The sequence below is a fragment of the Manis javanica genome, chromosome 4 (genome assembly GCF_040802235.1).
Source record: "Manis javanica isolate MJ-LG chromosome 4, MJ_LKY, whole genome shotgun sequence".
In the NCBI taxonomy this organism is placed as follows: domain Eukaryota; kingdom Metazoa; phylum Chordata; class Mammalia; order Pholidota; family Manidae; genus Manis; species Manis javanica.
The window spans coordinates 162,958,927-162,985,276 of NC_133159.1; the positions used below are offsets into that span (position 1 = coordinate 162,958,927).

At 50.8% G+C, this 26,350-nt stretch overlaps 1 protein-coding gene across 8 annotated transcripts; it reads right to left on the reverse strand.

The window, feature by feature from the left end:
* Nucleotides 1–1,619: 1,619 nt before the first annotated feature.
* MPP3 (MAGUK p55 scaffold protein 3) lies at nt 1,620–26,130 on the reverse strand. 8 transcript variants are annotated; one of them, XM_036997543.2, is made up of 21 exons: nt 25,996–26,130; nt 25,042–25,546; nt 24,676–24,753; nt 23,783–23,845; nt 23,405–23,523; nt 23,065–23,142; nt 21,857–21,937; nt 21,512–21,649; nt 18,557–18,638; nt 17,317–17,402; nt 15,916–15,990; nt 13,082–13,278; nt 11,377–11,441; nt 10,030–10,050; nt 9,455–9,496; nt 7,864–8,028; nt 7,683–7,763; nt 5,284–5,377; nt 4,972–5,080; nt 3,470–3,589; nt 1,620–1,927 (listed from the first exon to the last, which is right to left on the reverse strand). In XM_036997543.2, the coding sequence occupies exons 2-21, from the start codon at nt 25,376–25,378 to the stop codon at nt 1,751–1,753; spliced, it is 2,208 nt and encodes a 735-aa protein (XP_036853438.2). In that variant the 5' UTR covers nt 25,379–25,546; nt 25,996–26,130; the 3' UTR covers nt 1,620–1,750. The 8 variants fall into 8 exon arrangements, with proteins under 8 accessions (XP_036853438.2, XP_036853436.2, XP_036853437.2 ...); XM_036997541.2 differs by having other exon boundaries at nt 17,317–17,417; XM_036997542.2 differs by having other exon boundaries at nt 23,065–23,154.
* Between the last annotated feature and the right edge of the window lie 220 nt (nt 26,131–26,350).

Below are 26,350 nucleotides of genomic sequence, written 5' to 3' on the forward strand. Positions count from 1 at the left end.
TGACTTTAGATGTTGGCTTTCCTGTGTAATACACACATCTGTGCATGTGCCTTTCACACTTCAAGGGGCTGCTTGCCCTCCCTGCCCTAGTTCTATGTAGAGAGGCTCAGGACTAATTTCTCTTGATAAGAATCCAGTACTTTATCAGTGCAAAGATGTCCTCATCCTTTTGCTAGAAAGCTCTGAAGAAGGTGATTCTGTTAGGTGGACCTACCAGGTTAGCAATCGAGAAAGTTGCAAAGGTGTCTGTCTCTGTGTAAGAAGGCAAAATGGAAATTTCTACCTGGGTAGCAAATCTTCTCACTGGTGCTTCATCCTTAACCTGGCCTCCTTTTCTTCACATGAGGAAGAAAACTTGAAAATTTACATGTGTAAGCAGCCTCTTGCAGTCTTAGAAGTTACACCCACATTGCTTATTACTGTAAATCCTAGCTAGGAAGATATTCCTCATTTACAAGTCAATCATTTAGCAGGTAGCCTCAATTATGGGACACGGAAGGAGGAGGCAGTGCAGTACAGTGACTAACGGCTATCTGGGGAATTAGGGAAAGGTGGGCTCAAATGCTATAGCTCTGCCATTTTTTAAAAAGCTGCGCAAGCTTGGATACATTATTTCAACTTTCTAAGCCTTGTTTTTCTCATTTGTATAATAGGGATGAGAAGAATCCTGTCATAGGCTTGGTGTATCTGTTATGCTAGTATATATAAAGGCCTTAGCATAGCTCCTGGCACAGAATAAAGACTTGTATACATCGGGTATTAATAAGAAACAAAACTCTCTTAGCAGCTAAGATATACCATAAATCCTATGTTGATAGTAAACACTTTTGCTCAGGGACAACCCATTAGGCCCACCCTCAGGGTCTATGTACTTTAATTTTGACAGGACTGATTTATCATGGCTTAAACATAGTTTTGACAGAGGAAATCTGGTTTCCCATGATCTAGCATGACAGGAGTACCTATAATCCGAGTGGGACAGGCGAGAACCAGGGCAACTGTCGGTAACTAGAGAGGGACATGCGATGGAATAGAACAAATCAAACAAGGCCAGGGCTCCATTGCAGGAATCCGAGGATATTTAGGAGGGGACAGTCAACTTCCTATTTCTCAAGAGTCCCTGGAAGCACCACTGTATCATGGCGTGACTCATGGCGTCGGTGAAGTGTGCCTTCATCTTCCAGAACAGTTTGTGTGCGCTCACTACTTAAAGGCAGACAACCAAGTTTTCCATTGCCAAGCAAACACTCACTATCAAAAAGGTTAAAATAAACATTTCAGTGCTCGAATCAGGGGAACTTAAGTTGCAGGGAAAATCCCCTTGCGTAAAACAACTCAATTTCCAACAAAGCTGGGTAAATGAAGTGTCACTCTGTTTATAAAGCTTAAACATCTCTGCAAATCAGTACTGTATAAATTCACCACCACCATCCCCCACACTCCCCGTGGCTGCTTAGCTTTGGTACAAAGGATCAGGGTCAACTTGCCTGTGACATTTTAATGAAGGAAATGTGTTATTTTGTGACATGTCCCCTTTTAACTCACGTTTGCAGTCCCAAAAGGGTGTAGTGAAAAACCACAGACAAAAACCAGTAACAAATAAGACTTTCCCACATATACTGTTCTTGATGAGGGAGTTTATGGGAAATTCTGGCCCTCTCCATGCTTGAGATTCCTTGATGGTAACATGGGGCTGCCGGGGCTAGGTGTTCTTCCAGGTCCCCTCCCACCTAGGTGTTCTAGGATACAGTTACCTGACCCAACTAACAGGTACCCAGTGAGTGTCCCTGCTCAGCTTCTCTAAGAGCCCTCTGAGCTGGCTGTGTGCGCTCTGGAGCTCCTCCTTCACCAGCACAGCATCCACCAGGTGCCCATAATGCTGCTCTATAAAGGCGGCGGAGGCAGCCATCTCTTGCTGCTCCTCACCCTGCAAGGAAAAGGGCATCTGTAAAGCAACTGTGTTGTTCTCCCCCAAAGTAAGAAACCTACAGCCTTTGTCTCGGGCAGTGTTCCAACCTCTCATTTTTAAATGATGAGTAGATGAGTAGGGCCCATTAATAACCAAGGGCGTACTCGAGAACAGAGTGCCGTGACAATACCAGCAAGCTTCCAGGAAAGTTTATGGGCAGTAAACATAATCAATGCTCAGTCACTCATTCACAAAATACCTGCTGAGGACCAGTTAACTGCAGCGTGCTATAAGGAGCTTTGTGGGGATGCTGATCTCTGTTTGTGTGTGTATTTCTCTATCAATATCATGCTTCCTGTCCAAAGGTATTTCCAAAGAAGTACTACTATTGTGTTACATGTCAATTTGGTTAAGTAATTACAGGAAAGAACTATAAATAATATGAACTATATAAAAGCAAAACAAGACATTTTGGGAATCAATGGGGAAAAAGGAGAATAAGTAACTCAAATACTCTCTGGAGACTCCTAAAGTCATAATGTAGAACTCAATTCTTCTTTTTCCATTTCCTCAAACCAGGGCCAAACATAGCACAGCAGACAAAGCAGAGCTATTTAAGTGCTGGGACAACCCTGATCAAACTCCCCATATCCTTAGGGTACCTGAATTCTTTAATCAAATTGCTTTCTTGACATCTAACACTGAAGCACAGAGAGCCAAAGGTCGCTCCTTTACCCAACCTGCACAGCATTCGGTTCTTTGTTTTAAAAAAATCTCTAATAAGTAGAGCTGGCTGACAATTAGCTCAGTTTTTGTCCCAGTGTCACCCCTGGATCTTCAATCCCACCTCCCCCACCCCTTACACACACACACATCCTGCAGGCCCGTCTGCTGCTTCTGGGGGTTTCCCTCTTACAGGCACCCTCGGTATCTATCCTGGAAGCATTTAGCTATTTGAGAAAGTATAAAAGGAACATTTTTGCCACTAAGTACCTCAATCTTCCTAATGAATATCTGCATATTGAAAGAACTCAAGTCAATCTCTAATGGAGTAAAATGTGTGACATTTGTTTTGCAGCCATAAATCCCCCGAACCCTTTTCTTGGCCTGTAAAGGTGCAACTCAGCCCCTGTGACTTCAGCATGAGAGTCACAGTCCTGAACAGCACACAGGAGAGATTCCTCCCATGCCACCTCTTGCCCCCATGCTGTGTTAGCTTGCTGGATCTGAAGCTGGTACTTCAATTAAAAGCTACTTGGTTTGGTTTTGGAGCTTAACATATTAGTGTGTTTTGTCACCCTCAGACCAGGTCCCTGACAGATGTCAGTCCCTTATTTTCTGGGAAGCTGGTTAAGTGAGGAATGGGAGGATGGCGAACCCCGTTTGAATTGGGAGACACTTCCACTGCCCCACCTTGAACATTCTAGTTACGTAACCATCTAAGTGCGGCCAGCAGGCAAAATGGAAAGATGGTCTTGTACAGAAGGAACAAACACCCTTATGCAGCTATAAGTGGCCCTTTTAGGCCTTCAGAAAATAAATGATCAACTTTAAACTTACAAGTGGGGCTGCCGAGTCCTCACAAGTTGGGGACATGGGTGGCGTCTTTTTTTCCTGAATTGCAGGCTTTACAAATATAACATAGGGTTTGAATTCTGAGGTCCTCAGTTGTTGCAGGGCCTGCAAAACAAAGTTCAGGAATATTATATACTTGGGAAATAGTTTATTGTGAAACATACTTTTCAAATGCTCAGTAATGGTGTGCTTCATCCTGTACCCTCAATGCACACTGACTACACAGTCATGACAACGGGCTTCAACTGGGCTAACGAACTGCTCATTCTCCCACTATCCACCCTGACACTGGACACAGCTGGGCCCTGAGGAACCACTTGCTGAGAACGGAGGTTCCAAAGCCTCATCTCTGAGAGCTGCCATCTCTCTTGGTTCTGACCCTACAGGTGCTAATTAACCTTCCTACACCCTTCTCCCCTGGCCCAGTCCCGATGGAAGAACCAGTGGGATTCAGTGGGTATCCACTTAAATGCCATCAATTAGGACTACACTAACCAAAATGTGTGCATCACAGAGGCCACCTTCTGATAGTCAAAGAAAAAGTTTGCTAAGCAAGTGAAGAGACAGTAAGAAATCACTTGCAACAAGTTGTAAAGACTTCACAAGGCTTTCAATGTGCAAACCACCTTTTTTTTTAAATAGATAAAAATGAGTGCTTTTTTTTTAATGAGTGTTTTTATCTATGAGGTAAGGGCCTCTATTTGGAAATTCTGGTGTTAAGCTGCTGTATGCACAATCAGCACCCCGACCCCCAAAAACCTCAATAAAATCACTTTTCAAATAAAATTTTTAAATTCAGACTTTCAATTTCAATTTCCAACTCCCAATTAGTCCAAATTAGGGAGGGTTTGCCATTATAACATAATGTGCTGTTTCAAGCAAACTCCTGTAAAATGAAGTCTATGGGATATATCATAAAATCAGAGCTCTGTTTCTATAGAGGAAAAAAAAATCCACAGAGTTCAAAGTTTAGAAGTGTTTCTCAAAGACAAGGTTAAAAAGATGGTTCAGCCCTGCCAAGCACACAGCATGCAAGGCGCGCAGAACTGGAAATGTTTTTGAAGCGCTTCTGAGGCTCACATCTCTTTTTCCCTTTCAAACTGCTCTCGTGACCACCTCCCTTGGTGATTCCGAGCCAGCCTGGTCCAGGAAGGGAGAGCCTGACGGAGCTGCGCCCCAGCTGCCATCTGTGCCTTTCCATCTAATTCCCTGTCATATCACCAGTGGCCAGTGGGTGCCACCATCTACGGCATGGTTTACTCCATGCACAGCTTACTATCCTACCTAAGTCCACAAGTTCCCTACAATTAATGTACTTGTGGAGTACACAGCTTTCAGTAGATTCTCAAAAGGAGACCTAAGAGAATTTTAACATCTGGTGCTCTGGACTAAAAATTCCTTAGACTGAGGTCAGATGTTCTGAAAAATGTACAATCCCCTAGTTCATACATTCCATTAATAGGACACGCCAACTGGCCCAAACTCACGTCTGGCTCCACGTCCACCAAACAAATTTTGTTTTTGGCCATCACAGCCTTGATGGCATCCAGGCTGGTCCCATAGAGATTTTCCTTATATTCACCATGCTCCAGGAACCTAAAATACCACCAAAGGAGAAAAGGCCTTCAGTTCCTGAGCTTGCCTAAATAGGCACAGAAAGGTGAATGCACCTCCCGCCACAACTTCTCTCCAGCACCCCCATCTCTTCCAAAAGCGCCCCCCAGAGGTCAAGTGGAACCCTGGACAGGCACAAAGACACACAGCTGCAGAGGACCGACTGGGTCGGCAAGCCAACGTACTTGTTGTGATGTAAGTCGGCCTCAAATGCTTGCTTAGAGATGAAGTGATATTCCACCCCCTCCTTCTCATGACTCTTGCGGGGCCTGGTGGTATCTTTTAAAGAAAGAAGAAAAGCTGGGCAAAGAGATGTCACATCACAGTAAGTGAGGACAGCAGCAAGCCTGTGTCCTCATTCCTTTCAGGAGTTCACCTCTGCTTTGTGCAGAAACCAACCACTTGCATTTATCCTGTGGCCCTGTGCATCAGGCGGTGCCACTTGCAGGCACAACTCTGTGATGTAGGCGAAAGGAGGCACTGAGCCTGAAGTCTCGCAGCTGGCTGGTAGCAGGCAGGGTCCTTGCTGTCTCGTGCCACGTGCTTGCCTATAACCACTCCGCTAGACTGCTCCCTGATGCTGAGGCTTTCGAAGAATTGCTAAAGGGGTCCCCAGTGCTAAGCTTTCATTTCCTTAGTTTTTCTTCTTTAAGAGCAAAGGGGACACAAATACAGATGACCCTCCTGTATGCTTTTAATTCTTTATTCAGTCACATGAAGACAATCCCTTGATTGACTAGATGTATTTCATTCAGCAAAGTTCTCACACAAATAACTTTAAGACACGTACTGTTGTGCACTGATTTCTGCAATAGAATGAAGATGCACGCTCCTGGGGGAAATCAGGTCCTTCACAGGACAGGAGCACACATGAAGCAACACAGCTTTTTCCAGAGCATTCCAAAAGAAAAGACGGGATCTTGAAAGACAGTGTTTTCTGGCCCTTGGGAGCCACCCACAAGGATGTGTCCTCTGCATGTGGCATCTTTGCCCAACCTCTCACAGAGCTGCCAGTGTCACCTTCCTGACCATGTCATTCCCTTGCTCAAAAACTTAATTCACCCACTGATCACATTCTGAAGACAGAGGAGTATCTGAGACCCTCATTCTCTACTGAGCTTCTGATTCAGCTTCATCTCCCCCTACATCATCCACACTAACTTCCCCAGTTCCTAATGCTGCTGCTCTGGGTCACACCTTCATCCTTCTGCACATATGTCATTCCCTGTTTACAAAACTCCTCCTTTCTTCTCTGCCTGGAAAACTATTTATGCTTCCAACCCTAGCATAAAAGTCACTGCCTCTGTGAAGCCTTCCCTGACTCCCTCAGTTTCTAAGAGCAAGAGGGAAAGTCACCTATCTGTGGGGTGCCTGGAAGCAGGTAGACCTGACCATGTGGGTACCTCTCCCCCTGGGGATGGATCTGGGTTTCTTATCCCAGGTGTGAGCAATGTCTGCATGTCGTGTTTCAGTCCATCCTGGAAGGCAGGGGCCTGCTGGAGCCTACCGAGTCCATCACAGGCGTGCTGCCAGATGGCCTTCCCAACACCCCGCCACTTCATATAGGGCCCATAGACTGGGCCATGAGCCCGGAGGCTCAGGGCAGAGTGGTATAGAAAAGAAAGGATTTGTACCTGCCCTTTCTCAGAACATTCTAGAAAGGTCTCATTACTATTGCCACAGCATGCTCTCTTGGTGGCAACCAGGAGCCCACACTGCCTCCCTCTGAGCCCAGAAGGACTGAGAGTGAGTCCCAGAGAGGGAAGGGACAGCCACGGACAGGAAGTGGCAGGCAGAGGTGAGAGGCCATTGTGTGGCCTTGTTAAGGATGTGACTACGACAGGCTGGCTGGGTTTGAATCGACTCTACCACTTACCAACCTGGTGTGACACCAGGCAAGTTATATAACCTCTCTGAGCCTGTCTTCCTCTGCAGTACGGGATGAGGATAACCCCTCTTCTCAGGGGTACAGGAAGGGATGACCAAGTTACTGCACATAAAAGCCCTCAGTATAGTTCCTAGGCTCTTCTTCTCCTTTTCACATGTTCAACCAAGGATCTCGGCATCTCCAGCTGCCTCTAGACTCAGAATCAGCAGGGATGTTATCACACAAAAATGTGCCCAGCCATTCTGGTGGGCCAGAATCCAACTACAAGAGCATGCCCAAGTGATATCTCTCACTGGGCTCTCTGGCTTCTCTGACCTGCTCTCTTACCCAGGCAGAGAACAGGGACCATCGGCGTCAGTCGCTGCAAAGAGGAGAATGGAATTCTCCCATGACCAGGGGCCCCTTGGTGTCAGACTGAGGTTGCCATTCTGCCTGCAGTGTGCTCTAGACTCCCCTCCCCTCTGCCAGGCAGGAACCAGGCAAGTGGTCCTCCAGCTTCTACATCAGAGGGTCCTAGTGGACCACCGAGAGTGGGCCACTTCTCCTCGTGCCCAGGACCCACGATCTGCATCTGCCTCTGTCAGGCAGTGGCTCTCAGTCCCTCAGACCCAAAGTAAGGATTAGGATGGATATAGGAAGTCAAGTCCCCCTGAAATAGTCATGTGTACACACACATGCCCACATGGGCCCTCTTACGTGGAATCGCAACACCAAAGTGCTGTGGGTTCTCTGCCACCACCTTCTGCTTCAGCTCATGTAGTCGGGCTCCCAGAGACCCTGGGAAACAAAGGGAAGGCTGACCAGTCCTGACGGAGCTACTTCCCCACCCCTCCAGGAGGAAACCAGCCCACTCCCTGGAAACTCAGGAGTCACCTACCAATCAGAACCACCAGGCGAGGCCGCTCACCAGGCTGGTGCTGGTACCTGGTCACCTCCTCATAGGTCAGCAGCTCTGGAGACTCGCCTCCTATGGATGCATTTCCTTCTTGTGGGCTTCCTAGCCTCTGTCTGCGGCCCAGCTGGAAGCTCCGCCTAAGACCAGCTTCGAGGGAAGGGCAGAGGGAATCACAGCTTTCATCCCAGATCTCCTAGTAAAGACTGTCTCCACTTGGCCAGACATGGAGGTGGGCTGAGTTCCACTAGCCTCTCCCAACCACCTCCTGCTATGGGAAGGGGTTGATCAGGATGCACAGGATAGTGGAAGGATAACCACCTGGCATACAAAAATTAGGGCTCAAGGTCACTTTTACTTAGCATGTGACTGACCTTGGGCAACTCTTCACCTCCCTGAACCTCAATTTCCTCATCCATGAAATAGGAATACAAATCTACAAGTGCAATGTATGGTCCCGGATTGCATCCTGGATCAGGGGACAATGAACTAAAGGACATTATTGGGACAATTGCCAAAATTTTGGTATGACCAGTATATTGGACAATAGAACTGTAAGCATGTTAAATTCCCAGTATTTGATAATCACTCTGGGTTACAGAAGAGAAAGCCCTTGTCCTCAGGGGATACATACTGAGATATTTAGAAGTGAAGAAACATAGTATCTACAACTCTCACATGACTCAGAAAAAGTGTCTGCAGAAAAAGGGAACATGATGAAGCAAACACGGCAAGGTGTTAACAACTGGTGAACCTGGATACAGAGCATATGGCAGTTTTTGTACAATTCTCACAACTTCTCAGGAGGTTTGAAATGGCAGTTGACCCTTGAATAACATGAGTTTGAACTGCATTGGGTCCACTTACATGCAGATTTTTTTCAGTAAGTACATTGGGCAATTTTTTGGAGATTGTAACAATTTGGAGAAAAATTTTCTTTAGATTCCTTTATTACAAGAATATGGTACATAATACATATAACATATAAAATATGCATTAATTGACTATTATCAGTATGGTCAACAGGAGGCTATTAGTAGTTAAGTTTCTGAGGAGTCAAAAGTTGTGTGTGGATTTTCAACTGTGCACAGGTTGGTGCCCCTAATCCTCACCTTGTTCAAGGAATAACTGCACTTCATGATGAAAAGTTAAAAAACTTTGACTGTCTCTAAGGCCTTTTAAAAGATAAGCCAAAACAAAAGAAGTGAAGGTACTCTGGAGACTGGGAAGAGGCTTCATTACTGCACAGTAGTGGCACAAACATGGAATAAACTGTAACTGAGATCAGATGATGATAAAAACAGTATTGATGAAGTGGTCCCTTTCTCTTTTCTGCCTGGGCTCTGGCATCCAGGGGCTGGATAAAAGTTGGAGTGGGGGCCCCCAGGCCTGGGCAGGTGAGCCCCTCCTCTGGCTGACAGAGGCTGCAGGGTAACGTGGGTCCCACAGGCTCAGCTGCTCCCAAGGTTCCTGGGGCTCAGATCACTCTGCCTCTGTCGCTCCCTGACCCAGGGGCCCAGGATGGGCTGTGCATGGCAGGGGGAGGGCCTGTGGGGGGAGAGCCCCCGCTACTTACCCACGTAGTGACCCCTGAGGTACCCCTCACAGTCACAGGTCTCTGGGAACCAAAGAGAGAGGGAGACCTGTGAGCCCTGCTGGGGGCCCACACTGTAGCCCAGAGGTCCCCAGCCCTGGATGGTCAAGCATGGCACCCCCAAGGATGGTGTCTTAGAGGGTTCAGAAGAAGAGCCATGTCCTAGTCATCCCAGAAAAACAAATTCTTCTGTTTCACTCAGTGTTCCATGCTTAGTCCCCAAGCAGCCTTCTCGGGCCCTGGCAGGGGCTCTGGGCCAGCAAGCCCCATCCCAGCCCCTCTAAGTTAAGATCTTTGTGAATAAGGAAGGGAGACTCACTTGCCCTGCCCCACCCTCCTACCATCCAGGTCACAGTCAACCCTGTGTGCCAGCTGACAGAGGAGCTCTGCACAGCTCAAGGAACGGGTCCAGCTGGCAGAGCAGGGAAAGGTGTGCAAAGGGCTGGAGGGGCACAGCCACCCCAGGGCAGGAGGGAGGAAGCAAGCCCTTCCAGCCCCAGACGTTCTACAGAAAAGGGGTCTTGTCCGTGCACACAGGGGACAGATACTGGGCCTACCTTTGTCACAAGGCTGATCATCTGCGGTTGCACAAAAGACAGATGGAACAGCGTTAGTGGAGGGGAACCAGGAGGCCCTGCGGCTGAGAGGCAGCCGTGGTCGCTTGTGCCTAAGGAGCTCTCCATCTGTCCCCTCTTTCTTTCCTCCAATGAGCCTGTGATCCGAGCTGTGGTGCATTATTAAACCAAGACTTGCTCTAATCAGCTTCCTGTGTCTCATTAGCGGGCTAAAGAAAGCCAGTTCTTCACACGTAAGCAGCCTCAGGGCCAATTTACTCAGCAGCCCTTCTGACTTGAGAGCGTCTGGGAGAGCGGTGGTGGGCAGTGGTCGCTGCGCCAGGGGAGCAGCGCAGTCCAGGGGGCTTACAGTGGGAACAGGACCTGCTCTCTCTTTCCTGGGGTTTGAGACTTGCCTGGTCAAAGGCAGATGCCTGAGGGGGCAGCTGTGGCATGGAGCAGAGCCACAGGCCAGCTGTACTCCAGTCACCTGGCACCTGTTCAGGTCCCTCACTTGGTTCCAAGCCCCTCTGGGCCAGAAAGGCTGTATGCCGGCGAAGCTTCCTTTCCATATGGGGCTCTAAGCTGGGGGCTCTGATCACAGGCTCTCTGCAAACCTGGCCCCGGCCCCATGCCCTTGACCTCATGAGCCTCTTTTTCCCCATCTTGGAAAGGGGGATGCCCTGACGCCACTACTTCACAGGGCTGTTTGATAATTAAAAGGCAAGAAGGTAGGTGGGTGTGTTTTCTAAATGGTAAGTGCAACACAGAGTGGGGTTGCCAGGTAAAATATGGCACAGTTCCTTAAATTTGAATTGCAGATCACAAGAGATAATTTCTTCGTATAAGTCTACTTCTACTAAAAATGTACTGTTGATCTGCAATTCAAATTTAACTGGGCATCCTTTATTTTTATTTGCCAAATATGGCTGCCAACAAATAAGCAGGATCACTCATAGCATCTCCATTCCCTTCCAACATCAGTGGTTCTCAAACTGTCAGGGTCAGAGAGCCCCTTAGGAATCCAGTGAAAGCTATGGACCCTCTCCCCAACACACACACACACACACACACACACAGGTTTGCACACACTTTTGAGAGAGGTGTTAACATGCCCCCCAGTATCAGCTGTAGTCCCCGAACATAGCAGCTCCTCTCCGGGGAATAGCTCCCCCCAACCTACCCCCTTTTCTCTCCTCATCTCTCTTCCCATCCCCTCCCTCCTTCCTCTGGAGCTCAGACAGGACTCTGGTGTCCCCTCCATCCCAGTACCTGCTTCTTTCCTACACAAAGCCCCCCAGTCCTAACTGCAGCCCCTCCCTGCACTGCCATCCCTGACCATTTACTCACAAGGGGGCTTCCTGAGGCTCTGGGGACTCGGCAGGGTGCCCGTGGCTCTCCGGTAGCTTAGTCGCCTGAGGGAACATAAGGATCAGAGAACCAGTCAGCAGGAACCTTCTGGAAAAGAAGGACACTTTCTGGGGTGCTCACTGATTCATGAGGGGAAAGAAACTGAGTCTCCTGCTCTGGGAGAAGCTTGCCCAGCCCAAGATGGTCACACACAGGACACAGCCCAGCCCCATGGTCAGTGGTCGGTCATTACTTTCCTATGACTGATTCTCAAGGGAGGCCCCCAGTCCACCCTCACCCTATGTCCCCATCTCTGAGGAGGCTGGAAAATAACAGAGTGAGTCCCAAGAGAGGCTGAGGGCAATAGCGATCCTACTTTAACGTCCTCCTCCCAGTGGAGGGCTCAGCCTGGCACATCACCCAATATGGCTGTCTTGGAGGGCAGCAGCCAAGGCCCCATCTCTGAGCTGAGAAAATGCTCAGGGCTCTTGGAGGTGGCTAGGTTCCCACATTCAAATGCAGCCAAATGAGAGCCTGCCCCCAAGACCTTCCAGCGAAAGATGGAGATGGCCTGAGGCCCCCCTGTAGAAACAGAGCGGCGGTTCTCAATTTCAGCTCCTCAGCATCACCTGGAATACCTGTTAGAACTCGGGGCTCCTGGAGTTCCTGACTCAGCAAGTCTGGGGCCGGGCCTGGGGTCTGCATTTCTAACACGGTCCTCAGGGAAGCTAATGCACCTGGCAGAGGGGCCACACAGTGAACCCCAAGGTCTACTGCTACAGCATTCCACACCCCAAAAGATGGAAGAGGACTACAGATCTCAGGAGAGGGGATGCAGTTATAACTGCCATGGCCTCTGACCCAGGATTTACACTTTTGAAAATCTATGCTAAGGAGATAATTTGAAATATGAGGAAGAGTCTCTGTGTGAGAAAATTATTGCAGCCTTGGGGCAGCGAAACCCTGGGGAGGACTGAGAAGCGCAGCCACAGTGAAAGGGTGAAGTCACTCAGGTACCACCCTTCTCCAGAGAATCCTCCCCTGCGTGCCTGGATGAGGGCCAGTCCTCCCACTGTGACCTGCAGAGCACAACGTCCCCCTCCCTCTCACCTATCACATTGGTATAAAGTGCTTCTTTGGACCACGTGTGACTTTCCTGATAAACTGGAAGCTCCTCCAGGGGAGACCCCACACTGGCTGCCTGTGAATGGATGGCCTGTCTCCTGATGCAATATTGTCCAGCCGTTCAAATCACACAGTAAAGAATAGGTAATAATGTGGGAAATACGAGTGTCAAAATGTTAAGTTACCAAAAAAAAGCAAGACCTCAAATTTCTATGCATCACTCACATAGAAAACACAGGGAGGAAATAAATCAAGCTGCTTAGATGGTGGGGAGACTGGGTAGTTTTCTTTTCCTCATCCTCCTCTTCTGTATTTTTATGTTTTATTTCTCAACTTTTTATAAGTATGTATTGTAAAATTCATGTTAATTTAGTAACATAGGTTTCCATATATGTATTTAAATCTCAAACAGCCATCACCACTGGTTTTGGAACAAGAACACAAGCGCAATTGGGACTTGGCTCAGGAATGACCCACAGGGTGCCCCCCTGGCTGGCTGGGCATAGATCTGGGGCTTTGTCATGCACCTATGCCTCTGGCCACTCCAGAAACACCCCCTTACAATACACCCCAGACCCACCTCTCCTGGAACTGCTTGGAGGGGATAAGGCCAGCTCGAAGGTTGGTGTCCCCCACGCGCTTGGCCTGCCACCACGTGGGGTCGTCCTGGCTCACCACCTCCAGGACCTGCCCGCGCTGGAAGGGCAGGCCTGCCTCCTGGCAGGGAATGGCCCGGTCCTCCCGAGGATTGTAGTGGAAAAGGGCCCGCATGAACACCTGCAGAGAAGGGGCTCCAGTGAGGTAACCCTTTGCCAGGTAAGCACAAATGTGTGCATGTCACATCAAAGGCCAAATGACAACTATCATTCATGATTCGGACGAACAAGTATCCTTGGGAACAGAAAGTTTACTCAGAAACACAGGGCACATGTTTTCTTTTTTTTCTTCAATCATTTTGAATAGTACAGTCAGGAAATCCATCAGGAATCAGAAAATGAGTAGATGGGCCCTCTATCTTTCCAACCTTCAAATTTACCTGACCTGTCATCCTTATGATAGCCTCTTAGCATACACAAAACAACAATTAGTCCTGGGAACAAAGAGTAAAGGCAAGCACGAACAAAGAGTAAATCACCTGTCATTTTGATATGCTAACTGCCCCTAATGAACTCAGCAGCCATCTGCTAGTAAACTAGATAGCTTAGTAAGAACACAAATATCAACACGATTACTGTTACTGATTTCTCCCTCACCACCTTTTTTCAGTGGGTAATTGGCATCCACATTTTTTACACTAAATCCTGCCTCATCTGTCACATACTTGGCCAACCCCCAACTCTCCCCTTTACCCTGACCCCTCTAGAGAAGCTGGTGGGAAGACACTGCATCTTAACACACTTTCTTGTTCTCTTCTCTAATTCAGTGGCATGGATTTACTTTATTTATATCTATTTCCAGACCATTAGGGCCCAATTACTTTAACAGCAAATAGAAAAAAAAGGCCAGAGGGCTCTTTAGACAGATTAAAAACATATTCTTTTAATATGTGTCAAGCAGAAAAGATTTGATTAGACAATAGTAAGAACTTTCTGGCCAGATTATTGTAAGGGCAGACACCCTCATCCAGCCACAGATGTTACCAGAGTCCCAGGCACTCAAACAGTATAAACTGCCAAGATCCCGGTTCAAGAAATATTCAGGAAGGATGGGTGAGAGAATAGGCTGCTGGTTTTGTCCTCCAGGAAAACCAAGCTCTCTACCTGTATCAAGTGAGGCCTGCAAAAGCTGCATATGGAGACCCCATAGCTTGTCTAAGGAAGAACCATCTTCCATCAGGTGAGAGTCCCCATTTTGCATGCCCTGGGAGTCAATCCAAACGTGCAAATGAGAAACAGCCATGTGAAGTTATTTCTTCATTTGACACTGTCCACTATCAATCCCCAGGCATCAGAATATTTACTGACATCCACTCTGTGCCAGATGTGACGATGTCCTTTCTTTCACACATTCAGTGCTGAGAGGCAGGGGCTGAGAATTAGCCTTCTTGAAAAACTGAGGGGAAGTATGTCATTCATTATGTTCTCCTTTCTGCCTTGATGGCCAGGAAATGCAGATCCAAATTAATTTGAAATCAAATTTCAGCTTAGGCCTCAATAATCTTCACCTGGGCTTTTACAACAGCCTCCTCCAGGGTCTCCCTGCCTCCAGCCTCTACCCGCTCCACCCTCTTCTACATGGCTTCCCTGGGAGAGTTCTATAACACATAGTTACACTGCTCCCCTCTTTAAAAAAATTTAAAAAAAAACGATAACACCTTTAAGAGCTTCTCACTGCCTATGGGGTTGTGTCTTGGGCTGTGGGATGCTCTCCCATACTCCCCTGGCCCTACCATGTCAGCGCACCCCAGGCTGACTTCCAGCTGCCAGCATGCACCTCTTGGCCCTCAGGCTTTCTCTGACCCCTAGGATCCGCTCTGCCCTAATCCAGCAGGCAGGAACTGCTAGGAATTAATCTGCTGGGTGCTGGGTGCAGCAGGGTGGGAGATGGTATACAGATCTCCCAGCCTCACTCCCTGGCTGTTGGGTGGGATGACAGAGACATGTACCTCCAGGAGACACCCCAGTTCTCCAGCAGGATTAAGTCCACGGTGCAATTTGCTTGCTAAACCCTTTGTTATGCTGGCTGCCGTCCTCTCCACACTCCTGTACAGGTGTTTCCTGGAGTGACCTCCAAGTAGACTATCTGCCCTGGATCCCCGCTTCAGGGTCAGCTCTGAGGCCGCAGGTCAGGCAGGGATCATGGCACAACCGAGCCCAGCATGGTGCTCTTCCTGACCAACCCCCAGACTTACCTCCCCCCGCTCTGGAGCCTCTGTATGTCTATGCCGACCCCTCTGTCTGAGCGCCCCTTCTGCTCTTCCTCACCAGGGAATCCTACTCATCTTCACCCTCTCAAGCCTCGCTTCCAAACCCCTGCTACGTGCCGGTAACTCTACAGAATGTTTCCAAAGCACTTATCACATAGCAGTGGGAGATTTGCTCCCCAGCTTCCCCTTCTGAACTAGGGATCCTCGAAGCTCCTCACCATTCCTGTCTCCAGCACCTGACACAGAGGAGGACCCCAAAAAAGAATGAAAGGTGCTCGACAAAGAAGGAAACAAATGGCGGTTACTTAATTGGTCCCGAATCCAGCACATCTGGTACCTTCTCCTCTTCACAGCCCTGATTTTCTAGTTCAAATAACCTTGCCTCTTATTAGTAAGCTATGTCAACTCCTGTTTAGAAAAGAGTCAGGGTACAAATAAATGGATCACTCTGTGACTGAATTCATTCTCCATTGCTCATGCGTTCTGAGGAGCAGACGCGCGATCTCGGCCCGTGACTGCTCCAGCCCCGCACGCCGGCCCCACCACACCTTGCTCTCCTTTAAACGGTCCTCCTCCTGGGTAGCGGGGATGATTTTCAGGGTGATGGATCCCTGGGACTGTGCCTGAAAGGAGAGCGCATACACGCTTAGCACCTTCCTGGTCTGCCTAACATGAGTTCAAGTCTTACTTCCCAGACCTGGAAACTCAGGTCCAGAAGGAAACCAGACATAGTGCCTCCCCTACGGCCACCCTACTGTGGTGGCACCCGGTTGAATTAATTAAAGCAAAACTCAAAAACCAAGTACCTGCATTTTCATGGAACAAAGACGAAACAGAAGATTTTCACTGAGAGCCAGAGGCCAGTGCATGCTGTGAATTCCAACTTCCCGGCCCTCCTGACCTCCAGCGCCCAAGGGGCTCCCTTCTTTCTTTTCTCTCTGGTTATTTTAACAACCTAGTTGAGTTTCATTTCCTTCTTTCCTTCCTCCTCAACACTTCCCCATCTAGGCCACTGCTACCTTCCCAGGGCTTCCCCTTTCCTATACCCAACAGGGACCCTGCACCCCAACATCAGGCCCACAGGGAAGAATGCCTGTGAGAGCCAATCTTGCCCAGTGGCCTCCCTGGCCCTGCATCGCTCTGGGACAGCAGGGGTGGGAGTCCAGAGCCAGGGAAAGGGCAGTGGGGGCAGAAAGGTGGAAGGGCCTGCCTGCAACCAGGGCCCCTACAGTGGGGGCATTAGAGAACAGGCCTCCTCCCTTCAGATGGTCCTGCTTCTGTTCCCCAAACCATCGGAAGTTAGTGAGGAGTGTCATGCCGGGGGAGGATGTCTGAGGATAAGGAGGAGAAAACTGACTGGGGCTTTCTACAATTTCAGTTTTGACTTGAACTCCCAGAAGCGCCTCTGGAGTTGTTCTAGCCCCTGCACTTAATATCCTGGAATCCCCTTACTGATGCAAAGTGCTGTATCCTTTCCCAGATGTTTACATCCTCAGGATAACCACACAGTGGATGAGAAACCACCCCGTCCCTATTTTACAGGAAAGGAAACTGAAACTGAGGATGACGTGATGACTTGCCCGAGGCTGCACAGCTAGAAAGTGGCAGAGGCAGGATGCAAATCAGTACTGGCTGACCCCAAAGCCCTTGCTCCCAGCCCTCCCGCTGCAGCCTCTCATTCCATATTCCTCAGCCCTTTGGAGAGGGGGCCCTTTTGAGGGGGTCTCCCAGAGGGTCGGGGGAGGATGGCTGTGCTGAAGAGAGGTTCTGAGGGAGGCCTGGTGCGCTGGACAAGCCACTTGCCCTGTCCCCACCACGCACCCCAGGTACACTGTAAGGCCACATTGCCTGCAGTCTCCTCCTGAGAAGAGGGAGCCCGAGCCACAGTCTGCTCCGGCTCCAGGAAGTGCCCTGCTTTGGGAAGACCCCGGCATGCATTCAGCACGGACCAGAATCTGGCTGATCTCGTCGGGCCGCTTATGCAGGACGGTGATCCCATTCACTTCACGGAGCTCATCTCCAACGTGGACGAGGCCTAGGAGACACAGGGCTGACCATTGGGAAGAGGCCTCAGCTCTGGAGCTCAGAGCTCTGGGCTCCGCCAACACCCACCTGAGGAACCGCCTGCAGGGAAGACAGCAGACGGGACCGGGAGGACGGGAGCCCTCCTTTGCGCATCCCTCACTCAGCTTTCTGGCCTCAAAACCACCCAGTGAAATCTCCAGTTTACAAGTTGGCAGCTGAGATCCAGAAAAAGCATGCAGCTTGCCCAAGGCCATACTGCCAAGAAATAATGGAGCCAGTGTTCAAACACAGTTACTTTCACGTAGGAGGCCTGTGTTCTTTCTGCTGTAAGCCTCTGCTTCTTTAAAAATGTCATTAACTCTTCACCTTCCTGGATTTCTAGATGCACTCCAAGCATGTCCCTCTGAAATCTTAACAAGGAAACTCAAAGGCACCAGGGAAGATGGCGTCCAGAGGTTAAATACACCTGTCTGTTGGCCTCTGCTTTCATGACAAGTGTCTCTGCATACGAGGCCCTATTTGCTACTCAAAGTGGTCACTGGTCCAGTAGCATCAGCAAAACCCAGAAGGTGGGGGGTGGGGCAGAATCCTGGGCCCACCCCAACCTGTTGACTCAGAATCTGCATTTTAACAAGATGTTCAGGGTTTTGTGCACATGCTAAGGTTTGAGAAGCACTGGTCTAGGACTCTCCACATCAATGATCCCCAGACTTTGGGGGCAAGCCCTCCCCGTACAACCAGGAGGTCTGCCTCCCAACTTAGTTCTTCCGCACACCAGCAATTCTCAATCTATTTTCCACCCAAACATACCTGGGAAGTGAACAGCCTCCCCTTGGTAAATGGCAGCCAGCATGCTGGGGAACGGTGCCCCTGCCCCCCAGTTAGGAATCACCCACCAAGCCCATGCCATGGGCTTAACTACCAGCCCCTGGGCTAAGCCAATGCACAGGCCCTTCTGATCACCCCCAAGTACTTCATGCCTGAGGTGTTTTCAAACCATTAAAGTTTTTACCAGGCTTGGGAAGGAGAGAGAATTCCAGCCCACTCCCAGAATGCAGAGCACATCCCAGAGAGAAGGAGAAAGAAAGGAGACCTGTGGTCAAAGGGGGAAGGCTGGGGCATGCTGGGCGTCACCTCAGCCAGGGCAGCATGGGTGCCACTCACCGCTCCGGTCCGCTGCACCCCCTCGCATGATCCTGGCCACCACAACAGCCCCCGAGTGCTCATCCCGCCTGATGGTGGCGCCCTGCATCGGACACAGAGCAAGCAGGCTCCTAAGAAGCAGCCCCAAACCTGAGACTCCGACTCTCAGGGCACAACAGAGCCTCCCGGTCCCCCACACCGCCCCCAAGAAGGCACATCAGTGGGGAACTCTCCAATGCCAAGGATGCAATAAAACCACCATCTCACATTAGTGTCGCACAGCATTTCAGTTTACAAAACACAGGAACACCGTGACAATCTCATTTTTGAGACCAGAGACGGGGTGAGAAGATAAATGTCCTCAAGGTCACCAGCTGGTAAGAGGGAAAGTTTTTTGTGATGTCAAATCTCTGCCATACCACAGTCCTGGCCTCTTGCAAAGACATTTAATAGTGAGGAGACTGCCAGCAAATTCTCAACCTGCCTCTAACCAATCACAGGGTTACTGGGTCAACTTGTTGCTGATGGGGACCAATTTATGCCCCAGCCAGAGTCTGGGGACCAAGATGTGGCCCATGAAGCACAGCAGAGATGATGTTTAGAATGAGAAAGGCACTAATGAGTCCTCAATTTCATGCACCACACAGGCTGGACTGTGACAGGGCAAGGCAGCAGTCAGGTGAAGAAGAACTAAGTTCTCGAGCTGGATGGCCCTGGGTTTGAATCTACTGCCATTTAGTAAAAGCATAGGGCCTTAGCAAGAAAGCCCCTTATCTTCTCTGAGTCTGATTCTTCCGGGATGTGGGACAGCATTTAACTCACAGGGTGGTTGCAAGGATTACATCGGGTAATGCATGTGAGGCACTTAGCATACAGTAAGCGCTCAGCAACTGTCAGCCATTCATTATTGGTTGTACCTGCAAACACACTGGTGCACTTTTACTACCGTCATTCACATCACCTATTTGAAGTTCACAGACAAATATTGCTGGAAAGAGAAACCATCAGCTAAAGAACCCTGTGGCTTCTTGGCCCTAGACCTTCAAACTTGCCAGGTCTCTGTCCTTTCCCCTTTCCCCATCTCAGCAAAGAGCCTCCTGTCTAGGCTGGTCCCTCTCCCCACTCCCTCCTCTCCCGCATTCCCAGTGCCCCCTCTCTACTGGCTGCTTCCCCGGTCCCTAAAAATATGACCGGCCATTAAAAAGCCTGCCCTGCCATGCCCCGTTCCTTTGGAGAAGTTTCTTGGAGAAGAGCATGTGTCTGCTCTGTTTCCTGCCCTCCCAGCCACTCGCTGCTGCAACCTCAAAGGTCCCCTGGTGCCCACTGCCTGCCCACTGGCTTCCAGTCTTCTCTCGTCTGATCTCCCTCCTGTCAGACTGGCACTTGCCCTCCCTCTGGAATTCTCTCTTAGCCTGGGCCCAGTGATACCTCTCAGTTCTTCTCAGTAACAATTTGTCTCCTTTGCTGAGTCCTCCTCTGTTGATTAAAGGGTCAGGAGCTACCCCAGCCCTCTACCTGTCTCACTCTGCCCACTCTTTACCGGGCAGGTCTCCACCTCTCACGCATGATTTAACACCTCCCAGATGCCAGCAGCTGCCAAGTCTCTTCCTCTGAACACACAATCTTTCCACCTCCTGGACACCTCCACCTGTGCGTCACACAGGCCTCCTGAATCCAGTGGGCCCTAAGCTCCTCCAAATTCCCTTCCTTGAGTGATGGCCCAGTGCCCACCCAGTCATCCCAGCTGGACACCTGGCAACTATTCTAGGCACCTCCCCAGACTCCTGCCCAAAGCAGGAATTTATTTCTTATTTAAGAGCTTACAATGGCTCCCCAGAGAGCCTTGGGGTCAAGCTACGCAACTGGGCACAGATAGTCACGTTCTTTATGATCTCCTCCTGATCTGGCCTCACCCCTGTCACTACTTACCTCGAACTTGACGTTCTACATCCAAACCAGGCAGCTCAGAGTTCCCCGAACACACCATACCATTTACTGTCCCTGGTTTCATTCACGCAGTTCCACTGTTTGGAATGCCCTTTCTCTCCCTTTTCCTTCTAGAAAACCCATTCCTTTTTTTGGAATTCGACCTGGGCATCACCTCCTTCAGGAAACCACCCCTTTCAGTTCCCTCCCTCCTGTGAACCACCAGAGCGGAAGTACTAAGTCTTAATTATCTCCAAACTGCCGGCACCCAACACACGCCTGGCACACCATCAAAGGATGATGGCCCCATTTTGCAGGGGAGGAAAGAGAGGAAAAAAGAGCTCCTCTTCCGTTTGCAGAAGTGGCCCGAGATCATAAGGTGAAGGCTGAAAATGAAGAATGCCAGTTGTGGCATTCTCTAAGGCAATAAGTCAGTTCTCTAGACTTCCACCACTTTCCTCTGTCTAATAAACAACCTTGTCCCTGTGCTCAGTAAATCAGTGCTGAACCAGGACCAAAATGGTAACAATCTGTCCACTGAGAAGAATGGCACTGTCTTGTGCTTCCTCAAATTCAGAGCAGGGACTGGCTCACTTTTTCTGCCAAGGGCCAAATGTAAATATTTTAGGCTTTGTGGGCCCCAGTCTCTGTTGTAACTACTCAACACTGGCACTGCAACTAGAGGCAGCCACAGATAATATGAAATGAATAGGCATGGTCATGCTCCAATAAAACTTCATTTATGAAAACTGGCAGCAGGCCAGGTCTGGCCCTTAGACCACAGTTTGCCAACCTCCGGTTCAGAGCATGGTGATCAGGACTGCATATAGCTGTGAAGGTTATCTACTGCACAAAGGAGCTTGGCCACAGTCAAGGGGGTTCATACCCACCCAGAGAAAGTAGTCCCTGCACACAAAGTATCAGAGGGCCTAGTGGCAGCCCTGACGAAGCTGCCATCACTCACCCCAGACTGTAGGAGGGTCCCTTCCCAGTATTCTGGGTGGGTGGGATACAGGCAGGAGGTGGGGAAGAGAGGTGGGTGCCACATACCAGGGGTTCCTTGTTCTTCACCAGGCGGACAATCTTCACTGATTCTTCATCAAAATCCTCATCAATATTATCAGGCAGAGGGGGGAGAACAGGGTCGAAATTCTTCTGGGCAACCGTGTCATGTACCATGAGCATGGCCTATCAGGAATGCAAGAGACATGAGGGCCAGGGGCCTTGGCTGGGCAGTGGTTTGGGGATCTGGGATCCAAAACCAGAGAGACAACCACCCTGACACTGGAGGAGCCCTCCCTCATCAGTCTCCTTTCCTCAGCCTCGTGACCCAGCGCTCCCTCCGTCCCAGGAGACACAAGCTGTGCGCGTGGGCAGGGACTGTGGCGTGACTACCCTGAGGTGGGGGGTGGACAGCAGCTGGAGCAGCTCCCTCTCGTCGCTGTGCACGGAGGCGGCCTGCAGCTCTTCCATCACCTGTAGGGAAAAGACACAGAACATCACAGACGGCTGCGGGGGCTTTGGACCTGCTGCGACTCATGCAGGGAAAACCCTGCTCCCTGAGCCTCACACCCAGGGACCCTTGCAGGAACTTTGACAGCCCCCAGGGGTGCACTGAACCTTCAGCCAGCCCAGGACTGCTGCTCCTGGGAAGTCATGCCAGAGACAAAAAGAACTCAAGCAGCTCTGCAGGGTGATCCTCACAGGAGCTAACCTCCGATGCTTCCTGTGGGCCTCTTCCTGTGGGCCTCCTCACTTCACTCTCACAGTGAGCTACCTTGGGCAGGTACTATTATTTTACCATTTTACAGATGAGAATGAAATGAGAGTGATTAAATATCTTGCCCAAAGCTTGTAAATAGCACAGACAGGATATGTACTTGGGCTAATCTGCTGTATTAGCTGTGTCCTCACTACTGTGCTATTTTATAAATGAGGAAATTGGGGCTCAGAGAGGTTGAGTGACTTGTTTAAGGTCACAGAGCTAGTACCAGAGGCAGTGCTGAGCCTGGGAGCCCACCATGCTGCTAATCACATCCTGTAGTGGAGAAAAGCTGCACCCATCACAGGCCCTCTCCTGGGCTTAGGCAAGTTTATTCAGGAGCTGCCTTACTAATCAACTGGGACGGCTTTTCCCAAGCCATGCAACCCTGAGGTCCACCAGAAATTAGGAAGCATTGCTTTATAAAATGAGAAGCCTGAGCCTGTAAACAAAGACATACTTGCTGGACCCCAGGACTTCATGGCATGCCTCCCCAGAGCACAGGTACAAGGGGCTCATTTGACCTATTCATATAGCCCGACACATTGGGAACTGCTGATCCAATCCAAATGCTCTCCTTCACAGCTGGGGAAACAGACTTTCTCAGGAACACACAGTAAGTAGGCATCATCATATGACCATGTCCCCCAGCCCAGTCCAAGGCACACAGCTCCTCCCCGCCTGTGTGTGAGGAGGCTCAGGGCAACGGAGGGGGAAAGGAGACACCTCCTTCCCTTTGGGCTCCTGAGTCCCAGTGTCCCCTAGGCTAACTATGGTGACAAGGCAAGATAAAAGGGGTGGGGAGCGGGGCTGACACCAAAAGGAAAAAACAGGGTCTTACATCCTCGGCAAGGGCCACAGCACTGTGCAGCACAGGGGTCGGGCTTTGCCTCTCATAATAGCGAAGCTTCTCGTGGATCTGCAAAGACAGCTGATATCAGGCTGGAGCCTCCCAAGCCAGCTGCCCAGGTTTACCCTGGACACCACAGTCCACTCATGGCTGTGGGGCTCTAGGGCTGCAGACTGGGTCACTGATGGGTTAACATGAAAGAAAGCCCTGCATTGTGGGCTAGTGAAGACCTTCCAGGAACCAGGGGATGGTGAGGATGACGTCCACCAGCCACAGCCAGCTAGGAAGACCTCCAGAAACCCTCACCCGGTAGGATGAAATGGGGCTTTACCTTCATTAAGTAACTGAGGCTTTTCTCACTGAAAACATCTCTCAGGAAGCCCATCTCTTCCTTGTGGTTAGAGTCAGGTCTGAGCTGAGAGGTCAGCAGCGCCAGGGTTTCATGCAAACCTGTGGAGAGTGTAAGAAAAACACAGTATAGCAAATCAATGGGCACTTTCTACCCGAGGGGGACCCCAAGTGGACCCTCGAACAATATTTCTGCCCTGCCGTGTGGACATTCTCTCCCCAGGCTCTCATTCTCAGGTCATGGATGCAGGGCACCCCCAGTAAGCCAATGCTGGCAGCAACCTGCCTTCTTCCCAGCTCCAGGCTTTGGACAGATTCGTCATCAAGGCTATGACAGGCCTAGCCCCGTGAAGACACTCACCAGAGTCCTCGGACAGCACTGGCATGTCTGTGCTGGTCAGATCCCAAGCTCTGCCTGTGGATTCTGGGAGGAGGGGGTGGGTGGTGAAGCTCCATCAAGCATATTCATTCAACAAACAGTGATTATACATCTGCTGTGTCTGTCCATGACCAATTTGGGGGCAGAGGGAATGGAAACAAAAAACTCTGCTCACTTTTTTCAGTGAGGAAAGAAAAGAAAACTAAGATTTGCTGTGTGCCCCCAGTGTACCAAGCTTTATGCTGGGCAATCCCATGTGACATTTTTCTTAAGCTGCAGAAAGCCTGAGCAATGGACATTAATAATTCCCATTTACTAATAAAGAAACAGTAACGAGGTCAGAACCCATACTCCAGTGGCCCTTCCAGGCTGGCCTAGGAGGTGCAAGTGGTCACAGCCTGACAGTGGGTGCTCTCCTTGCAGCATCTCCCCCACCTCCATCCTGGTATCTTCTAAGGGGCCTCACTCAAGTCCCCTGTCCTTCCCAAGTCCCTTGTCACACCTGCAAGTCCTTTGTCACACCTTCACCAAGTGCCTGGCTGGGGGCTACAGGCTCCCTCTCTCCCCAGCATCCCCAAGGTCCTACCTGAAGGGGGCCTCCCCCGAAGAGAGAGGAGAGAGTGGGTGGAGAAATGAGAGGTGGTTTTCTACTATGCACAAGGGGGGAACTCTAGCCCAGGAGGCCCCCCAACGTGCTCTGTAGCACGTGGACCTCAAAAAGTCCTCCTTCAGAAGAGGACAAGGAGAGTAATGATTCATTCATTCCTCAAACATGGAGCCGGCCCCGCTGCGCGCCCGAGCATCGGTGACACCAAGATGCCAAAGAATGGTACCCGGTCCTCCAGCCGTCGCCCTCCCCCCTGCGCCAGACTCACCCTCTGGCTCCTTCCAGCTGTGCCCCCCACTACCCCGGAGCGGCCGAGCACAGACTCCAGCCCGCTTTCTGGAGGAACCTGTGGGGCGAACACGGGGCTGGGCGAAGGAGAGGCGAAACCTGGAGGAAGCTCCGGGCCGTCTCGCAGGATGCGGTGCAGGGGGAAGGGAGCAGGGCGCACGCGGAGGGTGCGGGGAGGAAGGCCCGGACCGAGGGGCGAGACTGCGCGCCCCCTCCCCCAGGCCCGGGCTCGGTGGGCCGCCAGGCGGCGGTGCACGCGGGCAGCGGGTCCGGCCCCGCTCCCGCCCGCCGGGCCCCTCCCGCCGCAGCTCCCGGTCCCTCGTCTGTTCCCGGCGCGGGGCCCTACCTGGGCGAGCCGGGAGCTCGGCCCCACCACCCGGAGCTGTGAGGGTGCTGGAGCCTCGGCCGCCGCTGGCTCCGCCTTCCCGGCCCCTCCCTGGCGCGGCCGCGCGGGGCGGGGTGGCGGAACCCGAGGAGGCCGGGCGCGGGGAGGGGAGGGGAGGGGGCGCGGGAGGAGGAGGGGAGGAGCCGAGGGGGCCCTCGGCGTCCTGCACTGCCCGCTCTCCGCTGGCCAAGGCTCCGCTCTCCCGCCTCGTGGTCCTCCTGCCCGAGCTCCAGGAGCCCCCGGCCTGTGTACACGGGCACAGGGCCAGCCCTCCCTTCTGCCTCCACCGCTCGCACATTCCCCTCCCTCCGCGTGTTGAGAGGTGGGCGCTTGCTTAGCGTGGAGTTCGATTTTGCCAACATATATTGAGTTCTCCAAGTACCAGGCACAGTGCCATGGGCTAGGGGTTCAAGACGACCAACTCAGAGATCTCGGATTTGAGGAACCCTCAGGCCGCAGCGAGGACCTGTCAGAAGCGAGGGCAATTCTCTGTAACAATGCAAGGTGGTGAGAAAGATTTATCTTTGCAAGGTGCCCTGGGGCGAGGAGAAGGGAGGGAGAAGCGGGGGAGACGGCCAGGCTCCGTTGGGGGTGGAGCTGCGGGGGAAAGGAGGCTCTTGTGCGGGGGCTGCTCCTGGGATGACCGTGACGATCACTGACTTTCATTATGCTGTCGCTAGGCCCCAGGTACAACGTAGATCACTTCACATCACATTAGCCCCTGAGATGGAGACCACTATTATCTATCTCGGCTCTGTAATCAAGTAAACTGAGGCTCGGGGGTGGAAGGATGTGCATAGGGGAGAGGGCGAAAGCTGCTGAGTGAGTAAACAGGGGTTTGAGGGTGTTACAGGGTGAGGGCTGGACGAGTGAGTCTCCCAACTCCCCCAGCAGCAAAAAACACACAACACTTACCTGGAGTTGTGGACCCAGACCTTAAGTCTGGGAGTGAGTCTAAGCTTATCAAAGAGAGGAGATGGGCCACAGGCCATGGCAGCCGGATGCACGGGGAGGCATCAGTGGCAGGGTATGCCCTGATAATGCTTCCCCTCCTTCCTCAAAAATTACCCACACTAGTGCTTCTCAAAACGTAATGTGCCTGTGAATCACCTGGGGGTTGTGGAGGACTGGAGTGGTGCCAGAGTCTGCATTTCTAACAGGCTCCCAGGAGATGTGATGCTCCCTGTCTTGGAACCTCACTTTGAATAGAGAAAGACTACATGAGACACATTTTTACCTGGGGTGCTTAGTGTTAGAAAGATATCAAAAG

Excerpts from the sequence above, each read along its gene's own strand:
- MPP3 (XM_036997540.2), bottom strand. The coding sequence starts at position 25,378 with ATGTGCGAGCGGTGGAGGCAGAAGGGAGGGCTGGCCCTGTGCCCGTGT. Across the intron at positions 18,639-21,511 it reads TGAAGAACAAGGAACCCCTG|GGCGCCACCATCAGGCGGGA; the intron begins GTATGTGGCACC and ends TGTCCGATGCAG. Across the intron at positions 11,442-13,081 it reads TCCAAGCAGTTCCAGGAGAG|GCGACTAAGCTACCGGAGAG; the intron begins GTGGGTCTGGGG and ends ATGTTCCCTCAG.